The sequence below is a fragment of the Solanum verrucosum genome, unplaced genomic scaffold, assembly GCF_900185275.1.
Source record: "Solanum verrucosum unplaced genomic scaffold, falcon-dt-bn FXZP01000285.1, whole genome shotgun sequence".
Taxonomy (NCBI): domain Eukaryota; kingdom Viridiplantae; phylum Streptophyta; class Magnoliopsida; order Solanales; family Solanaceae; genus Solanum; species Solanum verrucosum.
The window spans coordinates 243611-264239 of NW_026019934.1; the positions used below are offsets into that span (position 1 = coordinate 243611).

General features: G+C 34.2%; 3 protein-coding genes across 3 annotated transcripts; 1 reads left to right on the forward strand and 2 right to left on the reverse strand.

Annotated features, from left to right (window-relative positions):
- Positions 1 to 600: 600 nt before the first annotated feature.
- On the reverse strand, positions 601 to 5325 carry LOC125833823 (probable disease resistance protein At1g61300). Its single transcript, XM_049512992.1, is given in 5 exon segments — positions 601 to 770; positions 1150 to 1255; positions 1419 to 1910; positions 2761 to 3626; positions 3702 to 5325. Coding segments are annotated over 5 exon segments (3258 nt in total).
- A 1944-nt stretch (positions 5326 to 7269) lies between these two features.
- On the reverse strand, positions 7270 to 11415 carry LOC125833833 (probable disease resistance protein At1g61310). Its single transcript, XM_049513001.1, has 2 exons — positions 9882 to 11415; positions 7270 to 7499 (listed from the first exon to the last, which is right to left on the reverse strand). Exons 1-2 carry the CDS (start codon positions 11413 to 11415, stop codon positions 7270 to 7272), a joined length of 1764 nt encoding a protein of 587 aa, XP_049368958.1.
- Positions 11416 to 18407: 6992 nt separating this feature from the next.
- On the forward strand, positions 18408 to 20200 carry LOC125833535 (ras-related protein RABA4d-like). Its single transcript, XM_049512698.1, has 2 exons — positions 18408 to 18694; positions 19586 to 20200. The coding sequence occupies exons 1-2, from the start codon at positions 18462 to 18464 to the stop codon at positions 20031 to 20033; spliced, it is 681 nt and encodes a 226-aa protein (XP_049368655.1). The 5' UTR covers positions 18408 to 18461; the 3' UTR covers positions 20034 to 20200.
- The last annotated feature ends 429 nt before the right edge of the window (positions 20201 to 20629 follow it).

Below are 20629 nucleotides of genomic sequence, written 5' to 3' on the forward strand. Positions count from 1 at the left end.
TTGTTTAGCTATTTGTGTATACAGTTGATTAAGTTGTTTACTGGGCATCAGGGGCGGAGCTACAACCCTGTCTATGGGGTCTGTCATGTATTTGTGTTCAAAATTTCACTTAATACGTATAAACAATTTATCCAGAATCTACTATTCTTGCTTTTCTAGAATACCACACTGATAAATTCAAAATCCTAGCTTCGTTAAAGTTACAAACACACTAGTCTGGTGAACGGGAATGATAAAAAGAGTTTGTAAGAGACATTATCCGCCAGGGTCTAGGTCTAGGGAGCTCAAGCACATCTAGGGTTGATAATAAAATTAGATGGGCCGCGATTGTATGCTTGGAAGAAAGCAACATTGAACGTTACAAGGTAAAAATCTATATAATTATGCCTGATCAACAGAAATGTAAGGCAACAGAGTTTTCATTTCATGATTAAACACAGTGAACACCTTGTACAAACTTTAATCTTGTTGAACAGTTAATGTAAGTGCAGATTCCAGATCCCTCGAGGTGGAGTAACTACAATATTCTACTCACATGATATGTAGTTCCTCCAATCGAACTAGTCTTGATAAGACCACTGGTGAGATAGTACTCGATGCTTATTCAAAAACTCGAACATAATTAGATTGGTTCAATTTTCCTTTCTCCACTGGCACCTCCTCTAACTGAGAATCTCTGATGCTGAAAATTACCAAATTGACAAGTTTGCCAATAATGGATATGTCATCCAACCATAAATTATTCCAAATTGACAACCTCTGAATGGATGCTGGAAAAGGCGAAATGGTTTACTCATTCCAACAAAAAAATCATCATGTGATGTGATCAATCTTTCAAAACAATGTAGAATGCAAGATGACATGAGAAAATAAATCTACATATTAGCTGTTAAATATAATGAAAGATGAATTTAGAATCACAGGCGGATTCCAAATTTATAGTTTACAGAATTCTGCAGTGACCTCAAGTTTATATCACAATCAACTATTTATTAGATATTACTAATACATATACTAGATCTATAGCCAATAACCTAATGTAGATCCGCCTCTGCTTGTTAATTACCTCCATCACGAGCATATGTATCAGGTGATGTTCGAGGTTTTACTTGCATTATTTCATTGAATTTTTCCTACCAGCTTCCTAACTTCTGGCATGACTAGGTTCAGCTTCGTCGTCATCACTAGCTTCTTCGTCTTCTTCACTAGCTTCGTTGTCATCAAGAGCTTCGTCGTCATCACTAGCTTTTTGTTCCTGCAGGAAACAGAGAATGCTAAAAAAGAGAGAGATGACTAGCTTATTAAGTACAACAAAGTTGACGAACTTAAATAACTATCTAAAAACAGAAAGAGAGCAGTAGAACCTAATTAGAATATCATGTAGCAATTAGTTATATAGATAGCGGAATAGGACATACCTTGTTATTGAACCTCTGCTGTATCCATTTATTCAGATCATCTACTTTCACCTTATTATCATAATTCACCCAGTTAAGACTCGGTGTACTCACAGATATTCCCTGTTGGACAAACGTCTTCATTTCAGGGCAGCCATGAATAATCACGTCCTTGAGAAATGGAAATTCGAGAGTACACTCCGTCAGAAAGAAATGCCCCAGCATAGGCAGATTGGTAAGATCCAACTCTTCCAATCGGGGAAATAAGGTTATGATTCCTTCTCCTTTTGTGATCACTTCTTCCATTGATTGGCACTTTCCTATCCTTAGTTCTCGGAGATTCAAAAGACCTCTGGCCACTGATGGAGACATCAAGTTTCTCAATTTTCCACAACACCATACATCCAATGTTTGAAGTTTGGTGAAGTAGGGAGTTGGAAGTTGGTGAGAGCATAGAGCACTTATGCTGCTAGGCCCCACGATGTGTAGCTCTTCCAAGTTGGGACAAGAAACCTGCAAACATTGTTGCAGATAGAGTTGGAGCTATTGGAAGAAAACACTAGGCCTAAAGTGCTTATACACACATTTATTTATACTAGTCCTCGGAACGTGCGTTGCACGTTTGTCCCCTAATTGACATTAGAAAAGTTAATTAATTTATATAAGTAAATATATCATCGTGGAGCGTACAAATATTCATCGCTAAGTTTAAAGCTAAGTCCTTTTGTATGTAAGTTTGACATAAAAATATAACTATTCAAAAATTATAGCATGAAAATCTGATGTTAGATGTTGGAGGTTTGATATTTTTTTAAATCTTCATGAAGAAAAATCTTTTATTATATCAGAAAAATTAATATATTTTAATTACTAAATGTAAGTTTTAATAATCAAAAAAGAAATTGGCTATAAAAAAGAAAAATATTACAAAATGTCTGTGTAACATTAAATTTATAGAAAAAATTACAAGTTCAAATAGAAAAGAAATATATTTTAAAAATATTTCTTATTTTATTATAAATATCAAAATAAAAATTAATGGTTTATTTACTATTTATAAACCATTTATTTTCTTCTTTTCCATATCTATTTATTTTCAAACTAAAAAAATGAAATAAGAATATGAAACTCAATAATGATAAGATAATAGATCTATAAAGGAGATATTTAAAACTTAAATTAACGGTTGAATAAAATAAGTCACAAAAATTCACATCAAATATAGCCTTATATGTATTTTTAAATAACAAATTAAAAAAATTAATTTAAGATTATTTTTCACTTGTTAGACAAAAAGGATATATCTAAGCAATAGACTTTGTTTAAGTAAAAGGTAGTAAGATTTTGGTGATAAGAAGCAAACCTTTTCATGGAAAAGAGGATTTGAGTCTGTGATGGAGTTGTTGGCTGTAGGATACCAATTTTGGAACCTACGTAAGTCCCTTAAGCGCATTTTCTGTAACTGAGGGAACTCAATGCCCTCAACATTGTTACTGCAAATGTGAGTCAGGCAATGCAGAGATTTAAGTTGCAACTCATATAAATTGGGGAACTTGATTACTTCATGTGTCCTCTTCAATAAATGTTTCACTAAATAACATTCATAGAGGGAGAGACATTTTACGTTCTGAAATTCATTCAGCTGCAACTCAGTCAACACATTATTAGAGCCCATTCCCTTTGAATATACATGTTCGCTCTCCTTCAACAGGTAGCAGATCCAATCACCCAATGGGGCAGTCTTTGTGACCTTTAAACCAATACTCTTGTTGTAATCAAAGCTTGACTTCCTATGGTAAACTCCACCCATTTTAAGAGTGTACCGTGTCAACTTGGAGGGAAGGCCAAGGTTACTGTACATCACATCACTCAAATCATTTACTCCCACCATATGTAGTTCCTCCAATTGAGCTAGTAATTTTGATAACACCCCTCCTGAAATCCTTCCAAGTGCTCTTATCTCATTCCAAAACTCTAACCTAATTAGCTTGGTCAGTTTTCCAATCTCCTCTGGTAGCTCATTTAACACACAATCTCTTATGCTCAGAATTTTTAATTCGACAAGTTCCCCAATAAAGGATATGTCATCCAACCTTAAATTACTCAGACACAGCGTCCTCAGACTTGACAACCTCCGAATGGATGCTGGAAAACTCAGAATGGAGTCTTCATCATATCCACTCAGGCTTAAGACATTAAGGTTACTCATTTCATCAAAAAAATCATCCTGTAGAATGGAGTTCTCATCATATCCCCTCCGGCTTAAGACACTGAGGTTACTCATTTCATCAAAAAAATCATCATGTAGTTTGAATGGCTCTCCAAAACAGAGTTTTAACATTAAAAGCTTCAGTTTTGGGCAAAATATTGGCCTGGGAAGCTCCTCAAATTTATATGCAATAATTGACATGTGACTAAGATGCTCATAAGAAGTTCTACTTGGGAGCTCTTTTGAGTTAACATCGTGACTTACCATAAAGTTATGCTCTCCTTCAGATGCAATACTTATTGCCACATTACGGACCACATCATGCATTTTCACATGATTTTTGTCTGAACCTTGGGATAACAAGAAACAATCTTTCAATATTTCTAATAGATGACACACCCTATTTCTTGCTCCTTGTATATTTTTAATACTCGAAAAGATGCCAAGCCCCATTCCAAATGTAAGCAATTCTTCAGTCTGAATATCACTATCTTCCTGGAACAAAGAACAAAGCAAAAAGAGGTACTTTGCTTCATTCTTGCCCAAGTGGCGATAGCTTAGCCTCAGAGATTCATACACCTTTTCGTGCACTCCCGGGATATTTATTGGTTCTGCATCATGTAATTGTCTACGGCCATCCTCCCACGAAGTCTTGGTTTTATGCTTAAGTGCTCCTGCAACTACAATAACTGCAAGCGGCAGCCCCTTGCATTCTTTGGCAACCTCTTTTGCTATGTCAATCAGAGAAGGATCGTTGCCAAAATCACCGACTTTCTGACTGAAAAGGAACCATGCTTCCTTTTCAGATAAGGTTCTGACTTCCATGATCTTCTGAGCTTCCATTGCTTCACAAACATTTCGGGATTGTGTTGTCAACATCACTTTGCACCGATGGTTGTGGTTGTTACCACTGGGAATTCCACGTTTGTCTAGATCATGAAGAGCCTCCCAAACATCATCCAAGATTATAAGGGTGTGGCTGTTCTGATCCATTAACCTTGTACGCAGCTGATCTCCACGACTCCACAAATCACCCCCTGGTAATGTCAGCCCGAGTCCTGCTGCGATCTGACCCTGAAGTTTTTCCCAGTCTGGTTGTTGACTGACAGTTACCATGACAACATCTTTGAAGAACCCTTGTTGTTTCTCCTTTAGTCTGATTTTCTCAGCAAGTGTTGTTTTACCAACACCACCCATACCACATATCCCAATCATAGTGACCCCTTCATCTCTCACAGCTGCCATGACCTCTTCCTCTTTCAATTTTCTGGAGTCCAACTCCTCACCATTGTTACTGTATATAGCCTCATTTTGAACTGGACGATCAAAGGAGATTACAGTATTTTGAAGTTTAGTTAATTCCTCTGTAATTTTCTTAGCTCTCTTGCTGAGGGAGTAACATGACTCCAAGTTTGGACAGCAACCATAAAAGCAACCCCTTTCAACCTCATCTGTACCTCCCATTACATCTTCCACTTTTGCAATAGTGGTATCAACACTAGTTAACTAAACCTCGCCATTGAGTGAAATGCGTTGTAAGTTTCTCCGGGCAACTTCCGCTTTATCCTGCACCTCACTTTTGATGTTCTTCAGCTTCTCAGATTCATTTTCCATAGATGTGATGTTAGTGTTGTAGCAATATAAATACCCAATCCCTCGCCCCACTGGCTTCACCAAGCAATCAATGACTTTCCCCACCAAATTAGATAAGAATTCCATAGCTAGTAATAAGCCTTTTTACAACTATGAAGTCTGAACTCTGCTATTGATTTTTTTTTCGCTTTCTAATTCTCTCTTATTGATTGGTTTTCGTAGTTACTGGGAAGTAGAGGTGTAAAAATGGTGGAAATGGAGAGTTTGGTATGAAAATGAAATATCAGAGAGTGGAAATGGAGAATTTGATATGTAAATGAAATATGAGAGAGCGGAAATGGAGAATTTGGTATGAAGATGAAATATGAGAGTGGAAAGGGAGAATTTGGTATGTAAATGAAATATGAGAGCGGAAATAGAGAATTGGTATGTAAATCAAAGAGTAGCAATGGAGAATTTGGTTGTTTTGTTCCAAGTAATATATTCACTGAAATTTATAAGCTGAGCATTTAGGTTTTGAGTATAAGAAGAGTGGGGTCAAAATGATAACATTTTAAAGTCTAATAATTCCATATAGTATACTTGTTCAGATAAATTAAGAACAAGTTTGTTGTTTACCTAACTTGTAAATTTTATATTCTCAACTACCAGTCCACTTGCTTGCTTTTATGACCACTAAAGCACTTTCCTTTTAAATTAACTTAATTTTCTCCTCCAATGAACACAAACCATGTGACTGCTTCAATAGATTGGCAATATATAAAGCCTAAACAAGTTTGTTGTTTACCAAACTCCTAAATTTTATATTCTTAACTACTAGTCCACTACCTCTCTTGCTTTTAGATAATGGGAACTTGCCTTTTAAAAGATTTCTTATTGGCTAATGAAAACATGATTCTTGAATAATTTAAGTCATGCCCTTCTGGAAACTGAAAATTTAAGTCCTTAAAAGATTCTTTTGTTCATATTAGCTTTTCTCCTCCAATGAAATATAGAGCAAAAGTATAATCCTTTTTTTTTTTTTTTGACAAAAAGTCCTTATGGCTAGTTGATCTCAACTACCAATTCAGATATTGAATCAAAAGATTATACACTTTTTCATCAATACTGATGGAAAAAAAGAAGGTGAGAGAATTCTGAGTAGCACAAATTCGAGGTGTAGTTGTTAGAAAAATAATCGGAAGTATAAATTGAAGAAGAAGATGACTTTGAGGCGTGTAATCACTTTCTTTAAAGAGATATTTCCCATATACATATTGGGGTAAATACAAACAATTCTCTTTAAGGATACAACAAAACCCTTGGATATACTTTCAGAATTTTCTTAGGCTACTTCTAGAGAGTCTTTATATTTATAGAAAGTTATGTTCTTTCACGAACAGATGACCTTTTCATAAAGGTCATGTTGTTTCATGAACAAATGACTTTTCATAACAAGTCATGTTCTTTCACGAACAAATATGCTTGTTCATTATAAGACCTTTATATATTACAAAGTATCCAACAGTAGTCTCCCATTAGTATTCGCGCTTTAGACTTCTGCCTTATAAAAGGCCATTTTTCTGTCTGTGTGATGAGTATGATGATGAGAAGTCTGAAACTGCGAAACATGTACAAATAGAAGAAGAGAGATGGTGCATAGTTCATGTGCTCATGCAAGTATGTTTAGCATTTAAATGGCGAATTCTACATAGGACTTTTACGACTATGCAGTGATTATGTCAAACGGAATATCTATCTTATGATGTATCTTGAAACTCGCCTCTTACTTTTGGGAGCTCGAGCACATCTAGGGTTGATAATAAAATTAGATGGGCCACGATTGTACGCCTAGAAGAAAGCAACATTGAAGATTACAAGGTAAAAATCTATACAATTATGCCTAACCAACAGAAATGAAAGTCAACAGAGTTTTCATTTCAAGATTAAACACAGTGAACATCTTTTACAAACTTCAATCTTGTTGAACAGTTAATGTTACTGTAGTCAACCACGTTAAGGATTCCAGATCCCTCGAGGTGGAGTAACTACAATGTTCTACTCCCACGATATGTAGTTCCTCCAATCGAACTAGTCTTGTCTTGATAAGACCACTGGTGAAATAGTACTCAATGCTAATTCAAAAACTCGAACATAATTAGATTGGTTCAATTTTCCTTTCTGCACTGGCACCTCCTTTAACTGAGAATCTCTGATGCTGAAAATTACCAAATTGAGAAGTTTGCCAATAATGGATATGTCATCCAACCATAAATTACTCAGACATAGCGTCCTCGGATTTGTCAACCTCTGAATGAATGCTGAAAAAGGCGGCAAGGTTTACTCATTCCAACAAAAAAATCATCCTGTAATGTGAACAATCTTACAAAACAACGTAGAATGCAAGATGACATGAGAAAATAAATCTACATATTAGCTGTTAAATATAATGAAAGAAGAATTTAGAACCATAGGTGTATTCCAAACTAGTTTCTGGACACGTGCCTTGCACGTGTGTCCCATGCAATTATTTATAAATTGGTTAGGATGATTATAATTCAACGAAAATATGTGTGTAATGAGTACTAACATGGAACAATCTCAAATAAATGTTATGATAATATTTTTTTTTTATAGAAAACTAAATTAAAGAAGACTAATAGAGAGAAAATATAAAAAATAAACATGGAATAAAAAATTAACATACACATCATTCTTAAGACTTTAATCGTAACAATATATACATGGAAAAAGAAATACAAAATCAGTATATAATTTTTTGAGTTTTTGTCGACACCTTCTCTCATATCCAATCAAAATTCAAGAGTCTTCTCCAACAAGTCAAACAAAAGCATGAATCAAATAGTATAATCACTTCATTTTCGTATATATATATATATATATATATATATATATATATATATACGAGGTTTAAAGTTTCAAAGTGTCACGACCCGAATTAAGGATCATGACCGGCGCTAAGAGGAAAGAATCCCAAAGCAAGCCTTAACATAAATCTACAGAAAATCGGGCAGAGTTTCCTTTGTTTATAGGCATATCCTGACTTTTTCCTCTGTCTTAGAAATTTACAACACAACCAATAGCAATTATAAGCCACAACATAATATCCATCAATGATCTAATGGTCCCGCAATAAAACCAATTCATCTCCAAATTACGAAAAAAGTTCTAAACTAGTCACTTGACTACAATTCGAAGAGCTAATCTTGACTCAAAACAAAGGAATGACAAATGGAGCGACTCTAAGAGTTTTTAAAAGAAACTAAATAAGCATAGCAAATCAATAGTTCTCTTGCCACGCGAAGCAATGCAAGGCTCACCAGATGCTACCAAAATCACACGCTAGTTAATGAAATCCTCCTCAAAAGCACCTGAGTTCTCTGTAAAAATAATTAGCTAGGAGTGAGACGCTAGCTCAGCTCTTTAAGAAGTAACCAATAACAGTGAACTCCTCATAAAGGAGTTAAATATTCATATCAGTAGATCCCTATTGAGGGATATCAGTAACAGTATACTAGTTCCACTTCCCACTAGCAAGGGCTTTATCAGAAATCAGTAACTACAAGGTGCACCGGGTCTAATGATCCCGTCGTTAGCTATGAGATTCATCAAGGTCTACTCCCATTTATATTTTTCTTGTAATCAGTAGAAGCATTTCAAAATCAAACAGAGCATTTAAATCTTACCAAATCATATCATTTCAAAGTTTAACAATCACCTATCAAAATACAATTTCTCAAATAAGTGTAAAACCTTTTTAATAATAGTAAACATATCTTGTAAAAATGAGATCATCTCAAATAATCTTTTCAGTATTATATTAGTAAAAGACTTGTCCCACATGCAAGTTCAAAACATTCGGTTTTCTTTATAAACAATGTGAAAGTCATGCAGATTATAAAACATCAATTGTGGTAAGATTACTACTCACAGTACTTGTGCTGAAAATACCAAGCTCGCCACTCGAGTATCAGTATCAATCCCTTTGGTCAATCTATAATCACATTCATATCAATTTCGTGTTAACTTCTTCATTCAAGGTAATTCATACTACATTAAAAATCCAGCCCCAGAGGTTTCATGAATGATTCGAAATTTGTCGAATCACCTATATAGTGCTTTAAATTTAATCCGCCATATCCTCCATAACTTTCAAAAATTCATAATTGAACAACTATTCCCATTCATACTATCTATTCATGAAGTTCACAGAGAGTTCAAACGATTCTCTTAATTTCCTCAATCCCAAATTTTCATCTAATAATCTTTATCTCCAATTATCAAGGTGATGCACCAAATTTGTTTCTTCCATTCTTCATGACTTGGATCATTCAATAGTTATTAAAACTCATCATAATAAACTACTGCTTATTGGCTGTTTACCCATTATACTATGCATATATCTGTGTCGAAGGAATAAAACAATACCTTAAAGTCCGACTTGATTAGGCTGGGTTCTTCTCTGTAAGTTACCAGAATCACGTGTTGCTCTTTGTCGCTGAATCTAGGTTCGAATTTTGAACTGCAGCTTTTATAGCTGTTGCGTTCTTCCCCTCCCTAGATTCCCCTTTCTTTATTTTCTTTTTTTTTCTTGGTTTTGCTGCCAGACGCAGATTTCCAATAGGGTTTTAGCCCCCCCTTTTTTTTTTATACAATTCCATATTTATAAATTATGTCTGAACCTTGGGATAACAAGAAACCATCTTTCAATATTTTTAACAGAAAACACAACCTATTTCTTGCATGTTCTAAATTTTCAATTCCCGAAAAGATGCCAAGCCCCATTCCAAATGTACGCAATTCTTCAGTCCGAATATTACTATCTTCCTCGAACAAAGAACAAAGCAAAAACAGATACTTTGCCTCATTCTTGCCCAAGTGGTCATAGCTTAGCCTCAGAGATTTATACACCTTTTCGTGCACTCCACGGATATTTTTTGCCTCTGCACGACGTAATTGTCTAAGGGCATCCTCCCACGAAGGCCTGGTTTTACTCTTAAGTGCACCTGCAAGTACAATAATTGCAAGCGGCAGCCCCTTACATTCTTTAGCAACCTCTTTTGCTATGTCAATCAGAGAAGGATCGTTGCCAAAATCACCAGCTTTCTGACTGAAAAGGAACCATGCTTCCTCTTTGGATAACGTTCCAACTTCCATGATCCACTGAGCTTCCATTTCTATACAAACATTTCGGAACCGCGTCGTGAATATCACTTTGCACAGATGGTTGTGGTTGCTACCGCTGGGAATTCCAAGCTTGTCTAGATCATGAAGAGCCTTCCAAACATCATCCAAGATTATAAGGTTGCGGCTGTTCTGATCCATTAACCTTGTACGTAGCCGATCTCCACGACTCCACAAATTATCCCCTTCTAGTTTCAGCTTGAGTTCTTCTGCAATCTGACCCTGAAGCCTTTTCAAGTCTGGTTGTTGACTGACAGTTACCATGACGACATCTTTGAACAACCCTTGTTGTTTCGCCTTTTGTCTGATTTTCTCAGCGAGTGTTGTTTTACCAGCACCACCCATACCACATATGCCAATCACAGTGACCCCTTCATCTCTCAAAGCTGCCATGACCTCTTCCTCTTTCAATTTTCTGGAGTCCAACTCCTCACTATTGTTACTATATATAGCCTCACTTTGAACTGGACGATCAAAGGAGATTACGTCGCCTTCAGTTTGAAGTTTAGTCAACTCCTCACTATTGTTACTATATATAGCCTCACTGTGAACTGGACGATCAAAGGAGATTACGTCGCCTTCAGTTTGAAGTTTAGTCAACTCCTCACTATTGTTACTATATATAGCCTCACTGTGAACTGGACGATCAAAGGAGATTACTTCGCCTTCAGTTTGAAGTGTAGTCAACTCCTCTGTAATTTTCTTGGCTCTCCTGCTGAGGGAGTAACGTGACTTCAAGTTTGGACAGCAACCATAAAAGCAACCCCTTTCAACCTCAGGTATACCTCCCATTACATCATCCACTTGTGCAATAGTGGTATCAACACTAGTTAACCAAACCTCGCCATTGAGTGAAATGCGTTGTAAGTTTCCCCGGGCAACTTCCTCACTTTTGATGTTCTTCAGCTTTTCAGATTCTTTTCCCATAGATGTGATGTTTCTCTTGTAGTAAAATAAATACCCAATCCCTCGCTCCACTGGCTTCATCAAGCAATCAGTGAATTTCCCCACCAAAATAGATAAGCATTCCATAGCTAGTATATTTTATGAAGTCTGAACTCTGCTATTGATTTTGGTGACTGGTTTTCTTAGTTACTGGGAAGTAGAGGTGTAAAAATGGTGGAAATGGAGAGTTTGGTATGAATGAAATATCAGAGAGTGGAAATGGAGAATTTGGTATGTAAATAAAATATGAGAGAGCGGAAATGGAGAATTTGGTATGAAGATGAAATATGAGAGTGGAAAGGGAGAATTTGGTATGTAAATGAAATATGAGAGTGGATTTGAGTTGTTTTCTTCCAAGTAATATATTCACTGAAATTTATAAGCTGAGCATTTAGGTTTTGAGTATAAGAAGAGTGGGGTCAAAATGATAACATTACTTACATTTTAAAGTCTAATAATTCCATATAGTATACTTGTTCAGATAATTTAAGAACTTGGTGGTTCTGAACCTAAAAAGGTTTGTTGTTTACCTAACTTGAAATTTTATATTCTCAACTACTAGTCCACTACCTCTCTTGCTTGCTTTTATGACCACTAAAGCACTTTCCTTTTAAATTAACTTAATTTTCTCCTCCAATGAACACAAACCATGTGACTGCTTCAATAGATTGGCAATATATAAAGACTAAAGTGAGATTAAGGACCAGCTAAAAGTAATTAACAAGTCTTAAAGTAGTGCAAGTCTGGTAATGGAAGACATAGAAAGAAGAAAAAAGGGGAAAGTAATGGCTAGCTTTTGGTATTTTCCATCCCAGTTTCACACATATGAATAACGCTCTCAAATTTATTGAAGTGAATTATCACTTGTTGGATTATTTACAGTAATTTGATCCCCAAACCTCGCGAGATCCCTGTCCCTTTGAGGACATCCAATAAATTTGGAACGATTCAGAAATATGGTTTATCATTTTTAGACATATATATTAGGACACTGCTTATATGCAAAAAATTGAATGAAAACACAAAGGCAGACAGAAATATCATTAGATACACGATCAATTTAACAGAAAAGCGTATGGGAAAAGCAGTTAACCATTTATCGAACTGCTAGAAATTAATATTATCCATTAAAACTTCAGCAGAGAATATTAGTAAGTCAACTACTATTGCGGAGTGAAGGAATGTTGTGAATCAAGTCGACTTTGTACGGGCCGATCTGTTAGGAATTATGAATGAGACTGACTTATATGGAATTATTGGGCCGAGTAAAATATTAGAGAGTTTTATTTGCGATCCAGGCCCAATTATCAATTGGTTAAATAGGACTAGGGGTTAGACAAAAGGGTTATGCTTATTATGAAGAAATTGTCTTTTCCTCTCATCTTCTTTTTAGAGTCTTAACTTCTCATCCCCATTCTTATCTCTATCTTTAACTACTTGTTATTTCAGTACTTCTCTTTGTAATTCAAGTGCTGTTATTATAATTTGGTTATCAATGAATATAATGTTTATGCATCCGTATTGAGAAATCGGGTTTGTTTCAAGGAAGTACTGTATAAGATCTTTTTCATAACATTTATCTTCTCCCCTTTTGGAATGACGGTTGGAACATAATTCAGTGATATATCCATCCGCATGATATATAATACATGTGGTCACGAGGCACTATCCTCAGATAATAAGAGTTTAACAGTGTTCCTATATTGCCTTTTAAATCTTGTTTTATATAAAAATAAAAGGGAGAATGCATGAGTACCTCCTACACTATGACTGAAATCCCAGAGACACACCAAAACTTAACTAAGATCCTATTACCCCCTGAACTCATTTTTTTCGGATTTTTGTGCACCTTTTGTGCTGATGTGGCACCTTCAACTACTCAAGTTGGTTGTGTTTGTACACACTCGCCCGCCACGTGTGTAAATGTTATTTTTTAAATAATTTTTTTTAAAAAAAACAATATTTTTTTAAAAAATTAAATATTTCAATTTTTTTTTAAAATTATCTTATTTTTTTTAATCTTGTATTTAAATTAATTAATACACATTATTTTTTACCTTGTATCGAAACTTTTTTTTACCTACATTCATTGTTTTTTCTCTTTTATTTTTCTACTAGTTTCTGAACACGTGTATTCCATGCATCGATACACATTTTTTGAAGTAATATAAGCAACACTAATATTGGTAAATAATAAGTTACACAAAATTTCATTTGAAACATACAAGCTCAGACATGATTGTAAATACAGTTTGAGTTTGTCAAATAACATAACCAAATTTAGCTAGACAATTAAGCATGATGTGTACATATACCACAAGCCAATAAAAATGCGATGTATAATTTTGGTCTATCCATTCGTATAGCATATTTATTTCATATATTTGATACATTAATCTATAATACCACTTATTGTGGGATTCAAACCCTAATGAATATCACTGTTTTAAAGAGAAATAGAAAATTGCAAACCACAACAAAGACATATTTGAATAGAAAAATCAAAATATTTTAGTATGTCAATAGTACTCATGCATCTTGATTGAAGCTATGCAACGTCATAACAATTTAAAGGCTCGATGGCAGCTCTCTTTCTCGATTCATGTCAAAAAAAATAGATTGAACCTTTACTCCCATAAATTTTTCTACTTCAAAGGTATCAAATTTGTAACACTTTTTCTTTTAGCCAAAAGGTTTCCGAAATAGGTATATAAAACTTTATTTGCAAAACAGAATAAGTGATCAACTTTAGTTAAGAGTAGTGCTACAAAGAAGGAAAAAAAAACCTATTTTCATCTTCTCTCTAGTGCAAAGTTTGCACATCTCGTGATGCTAAATTCTCAGGCTCGTTGCACTGCAAAAATTAGTGCATCCAAAAGAATAAAAGTTTTATACTCAACCAGACTGTTATATCAAAGAAGTCAATGTAAAATAAAAGTAGCTTCATACTGAAACCCAATATTGTGCTTTTTATTAGTAAAATCATGTTATGGCCAAACAAACTCGGCAATATTTATAAAATTGAAATATAAAATAGCTACAATAATTAATTAAAACTTCAAGTATAATATGGATCATCTGTATGAACTGAATGAGGGAAACAGAGAAAAAGAGCATAAAAGATTCATAAATTCTTACCATGAAATTTGATCAATAAATAAATTTAGCAATAAAATTAGTGCAATTGTCATAACATTTCTACAGTATGAGCTTGGCAAAAAACAACATTAATTCAAGAAACGATATAGAATTGTCTAGAAAGGGAAAAAATATATATATCAAGCACTGTAAAATTTAAGAAGTAATAGTAAGCCAAATTTAAATAAACACCACAAGAAGTAGGAAACTTACCTCTTTCAATTTTCTCAATTTTGGAAGAGAACATGTTCCCTTTTAGCAGTGACAACATAAGATATAAAAGGGGGGGGGGGGGGGTGTGTGTGCATAGATTTAATAGAATGTAGAGGGGTGTAATTAATTTTCAAACTGATATTATAGATTACAGTTTTCAAAGTGATTTTAATAAGAAGAAACTTTTGAGTTTTCAAAATTATGAGTATAGATTTAACAGAATGTAGAGCGGTGTAATTAATTTTCAAACTGATATTATAGATTACAGTTTTCAAAGTGATTTTAATAAGAAGAAACTTATGGGTTTTCAAAATTATGAGTATAGATTTAATAGAATGTAGAGGGGTGTAATTAATTTTCAAACTGATATTATAGATTACAGTTTTCAAAGTGATTTTAATAAGAAGAAACTTTTGGTTTTTCAAAATTATGAATGTAAGCAGCTAGACTACGTTTTTTTACTTAAGAAAAAATCACCTTTTAAATGGATGTGGCATATAATTTATGTTGAATTTGTTGCAGGTCTTTTCAAATTCTTCAATGGTTTGGAGCAGTAAAACTTCTTTTTATTATTTATTATATTATTATTAAAACGATACAATTTAACATTTAAATTAAATAATTAAATGCTTTTATAACATTTTAATTTATAGCAGGGGTAAAAACGTAATTCAACTTTTAACATTTTTTGTTCCCACTTATATATATATATGATGATTGATTTTATTTTCTTTGTCTTTTGTTTTGATTTGATTTCAAATGTCTTATATTTAAAATAAGTTAATTTTGAATGGATATAAAAAAAAAAGTGAAGAAAATCAAATAAACATAAAAAAATTAAAACGTTAAAATTAAAGAACACTTTTAAATTATTATTTTAAAAAAAATACACATAATTTTTTAAAAATAATTAAAAGTGAAAAGATAATAAATTAATTAGAAAAAAAGTTTAAAGTGAAAAGAAATTAAAATAAATATTTTGCAAAGAAAGAAATAAAAATAATTAAATATATATAAGTTTTATTGTCAATGAACAAGTGTACTAACTAATAATAAAGTTTCCAATCAAAAAATGACATATGTCCAATTTGTGCACTCATCACTTGTCTTCAAGAGAGTGTGCACACTCTCTATGTCATGTCAACATTTGTGGTGTATTTATTCCATTTTAAATTAGTTTAGGGGATAATAGGACCCTAGTTAAGTTTATGTGTGTTTCTGGGATTTCGATCATAATCTAGGGGTACTTATGCATTATCCCAAAATAAAAATAAAAGTTCCTATATATTTCCAATCAATCATAGAATAATGTTATATTACTGCACATCACTTGGAAACTTGGAAAGAGTTTGATACATAAAGTGATCATTGGCTACTTCAATTTTGGTCAGATGACGATTTGCCCATGCAATTGGAGAGTCACTTCAGATCAAGATCGAAGAGTTTGTTGAAGTCTAACACACTTCTTATCTATCTTGAAAACGAGTGTGATCACAAAACAAGACACTTTATTTAGAGGTAGATTTCTCAGCAGCACACATTCGAGGTGCAGTCTCCTGTTAGCTGTATTCGCGCTTTAGACTTCTACCTTGTTAAAAGGCCATTTTTATGTCTGTCTGATGATGAAAAGTCTGAGCCTAAACAAGTTATGCACACTGATCATCGAGATATTAAACTAATATGTAACTTTTCATTCAAAACAAAATAGAATATGAGAAAATACATCAACATATTACAATGAACTCAAGTTAATATACAAAGTCTCTGGGTAAAAACTATTGCGCTCACATAAGCTCATAGGTTACAATATCATAGATCCGCCTCTGCCTGCTACCTCCATCAGAATAGGTATCAGGTGATGTTCAAGCAAACTTACACATTTGAACTATTTCATCGAGTACTTATTTATTACCTTCCTAGCTTCGGAGTCACAGACATTAGCTTCTGCACTCACGAGATTCGGCTTCATTGCCATCACTAGTTTTTTGTTCCTGCAGGAAACAGAGAATGCAAAAGAACAGACATGAATAGCTTAGCAAGTACAATATTTACTTGAAAGAAAATGAGGAGTATCTCAGAAGTGACTTACCATAAAAATATCTTGCACTCAGAAGCAATATATATAGCCACGTCACAGACCACATCAGGCATTTTGACATAATTTCTGTTTGAACCTTGGGATAACAAGAAACGATCTTTCAAAGTTTCTAACAGAAGACACATTCTATTTCTTGCATGTTCAAAATTTTCAATTTCTGAAAAGATGCCAAGCCCCATTCCTTTTCTAAGTAATAGTTCAGGCAAGATATCGATCACTATCTTCCTCGAAGAAGGAACAAAGCAAAAAGAGGTACTTGGCTGCATCACTTTCTAAGTGATTATAGCATACCTTCAAAGGTTGATACACATTTTCAATCACTCCCGGAATATTTCTTGGTGCAGATCTTTGTAATTCTACAAGGGCACCCTTCCACGAAGGCCTGCTGTTAAACTTTAGTGCTCTTGCAACTGTAACAATATTGCAATCGGCAGCCCCTTGCATTCTTTGGCAACCTCTTTTGTTATGTCATGAAGAGAAGGATCATCAACTGAATTACCGACTTTCTGCCTGAAAAGGATCTATGCTTCCTCTTTAGATAAGGTTCCAACTTCCATGATCTTATGAGCCTCCATAGCCTGACAAACATCTCGGCGACGCATTGTGAATGTCACTTTCATCGATGGTACTTCAAGTTTGGACTAGCAACGATAGAAACAGCCTCTTTCAACCTCAGCTCTACGTCGCAATGTAGTAGCCACATCTGCAGTAGTGGTATCAACACTAGTTAACCAAGCCTCAACACTGGGAGAAATGACTTGTATGTTTCTCTGGGCAGCCTCCGCTTCTTGCTGCACCTCATTTCTGATTATATCCAGCTTATCAGATTCTTTATCCAGAGATTTGATGTTTCTATTGTAGTAAATGAGCTACCCAACATTATTGATCATGAAATTTGAGAATTTTTCCACAACTTTAGATAGGAAATTCATAGCTATGATCTCCTTTGTTACCAGTTGAGCACCTTTTCTCTACTCTGAACTCTGCTACTTGTTTTTGTTAGTAACTGGGAAGTAAAGTGAAAGTTTAAAAAGGATATGTGTTGGTGAATTTGGTGTGAAAATGAAAGCTGAAAGAGCAGCAATGTAGATTTTGATATGTAAATGAAAGATGCAATGGAGAATTTGGTTGTTTTGTTCTAAGTAGTATATTCACTTAGATTTATAAGTTGTGCATTTAGGGTTAAGAATAAGAAGAGTGGGGTCAAAATGATAGCATTTTAAAGTCTTAAAGCAGTGAAGCTCTCATAATTCAATATACTATTATTCTTCTTTGACAGTGTAAAAAGGGAAAAGTAATTGTTGCTTTTTTATCTTTCCTATGAATGTACGAAGCAAATTCTAAATTCCACACATAATTTCAAATTTATGAGAAATTGATCTTGCTCATTTCCATATTTACTAGGGATCTTGATTTATTTGTATCTTTTCCAATACAAATTTCGATCAACACATACCTAATTCTCAACCACTACAAGAAAAGTGTAAATTACATGGAGATTTTCCTGGGGATTAGTATGAAAATCCATGGGAAACTTATTTTCCTGCAAATTTTCATACTAATCTCCAGGAAAATCCCCATGTAATTCACATTTTTCTTGTAGTGAACCATATGCTAAAATCCGGAGATTTGGAAGATACATTCATACAAATTTTGGGTTGAAGGGGAAATTTTTCGGGTTATAATGTCTTCAAATTTGTATGCAGATCATTATAATCAAAAAATTGATTATGTTTTTAAGATTGTTTTAATTGGAGATTCCGCAGTTGGTAAATCTCAATTAGTGGCTAGATTTGCAAGAAATGAATGTAGTTTAGATTCAAAGGCTACAATTGAGGTTGAGTTTCAAACAAAAACTTTAATTGTTGATAACAAAACCGTTAAGGCACAAATTTGGGACACTGCGGGACAAGAAAGGTCAGTTTAATTTTTCAATTTTTCTATATTTGGTTCTTTTTAGCGAATTTTTATGCAGAGATGTTGTCTTTCTTTTTCATTTTTTCGCGCAATCCATGCATATTTAGCGAAAAATTTGTGCAGGTGATATTAATTAGTTTGAAATTATGTGTTAGGCATGTTAGGACGTTTACTTTAGGTCCTATGTTTTTCTGGAAGTCGTTTGGTTATAAAAATATAGAGAATTTCTGGTACTTATTATTTTTGTGTAATATTGGTTTGAGATGAGCCTAAATGGAATGACTTGGTTAGTGAAGATTTAGATAGCCGACCCTAACTTGCTTGGGATTGAGGTGTTCTGGGAGTTAGTACGTTTACTATTTCTTGGAATTGTCTAGTTTTGTCAAAGGTATGAAAAAAAATATAGAGAAATCCTAGTGCTTTTTATATTTTATTTTGTGTAGTATTGGTCCGAGATGAGCCTAAATGGAACGACATGGTTATTAGTTAGACTTCATATTGCTGATCCCAACTTGTTCGAGATATTTGAGACGTTCTTGTTTTTGTGATAAATCTTCTTAAAGAGTGGTTATATCGTGATTTAGACTTCAATATGTATGTTTCTTCTTGACTTACAATTCATCTCTTTTGAGTCGAGGGTCTGTTGGAAACAACCTCTCTACCCCACAAAGGTAGGGGTAAGGCTTGCATACATCTTACCCTCCCTAGATCCCATTTTTGTCTGTAAACATTTACCTTCTCAAGCTATGTTGCTGGGACTCTTGGGAAAAATGTTGCTGGGATCCTCAAAAATGCTCTACTTTTGAAGGATCCACTTTTGAAGAGTTACAACAACATAGCCAATTTGATAATTGTTGTAACTCAATGAATCATCTCTCATTTCTCTCTCAGGTATAGAGCAGTAACAAGTGCATATTATCGAGGTGCAGTTGGCACGATGCTAGTCTACGACTTAACAAAATGCCAATCATTCGATCATATGGCTAGATGGCTGGAGGAACTCAGAGGTCACACGGACAAGAACATAGTTATAATGCTCATCGCAAACAAATGTGATCTAGGAAGTCTTCTAGCTGTACCAGTTGAAGATGCTCAAGAATTTGCAGAAAGGGAAAATCTCTTCTTTATGGAAACATCAGCTCTTCAATCCACAAACGTCGAGGGTGCATTCATGACAGTTTTAACAGAAATTTATAAAATCATTAGCAAGAATACGCTTATTGCAGCTCCGGGAGCTGATTATGGTAAGTCACAATCTTTAAAGGGAACCAGGATCATTGTTCCTGGCCAGGATTCGGATTCTGGTGGGAATAGTGGTGGCTGCTGCATGTTGTCATGATTTTTTATTGAGTTCTAGAGGTCTTTTTATTTATCCGAAATCATAATATTAATGGGAATGTTTTATGTTTTATGTAGAATAGGGAATTGTTGTTGATGATGAAGTTGATTTAGATAGTTTGTTTAGCTACTTGTGTATACAGTTCATTAAATTGTTCACTGGGCATCAAGGGCGGAGCTACAACCCTGTCTACGGGTTCTGTCATGTATTTGTGTTTAAAAATTCACTTAATACATATAAACAATTTATCCAGAATCTACTATGCTTACTTTTCTAGAACACAATACTGATAAACTCAAAATCCTAGCTCCATCGAAGTTACAAAAACACTAGCATGGTGAACGGGAATGATAAAAAGAGCTCGTAAGAAACATTATCTGCTAGGGTCAAGGTCTAGGGAGCTCGAGCACATCGATGGTTGATAATAAAATTAGATGGGGCGGGATTGTATGCCCTGGCAGAAAGCAACAATGAAGGTAATTAGTTACTACGTTATATAATTTGAATACAGAAATTTATACAAGGTAAAAGTCTATACAATTATGCCTAACCAACAGAAGAAAGGCAACAGAATTTTCATTTCAAGATTACACACA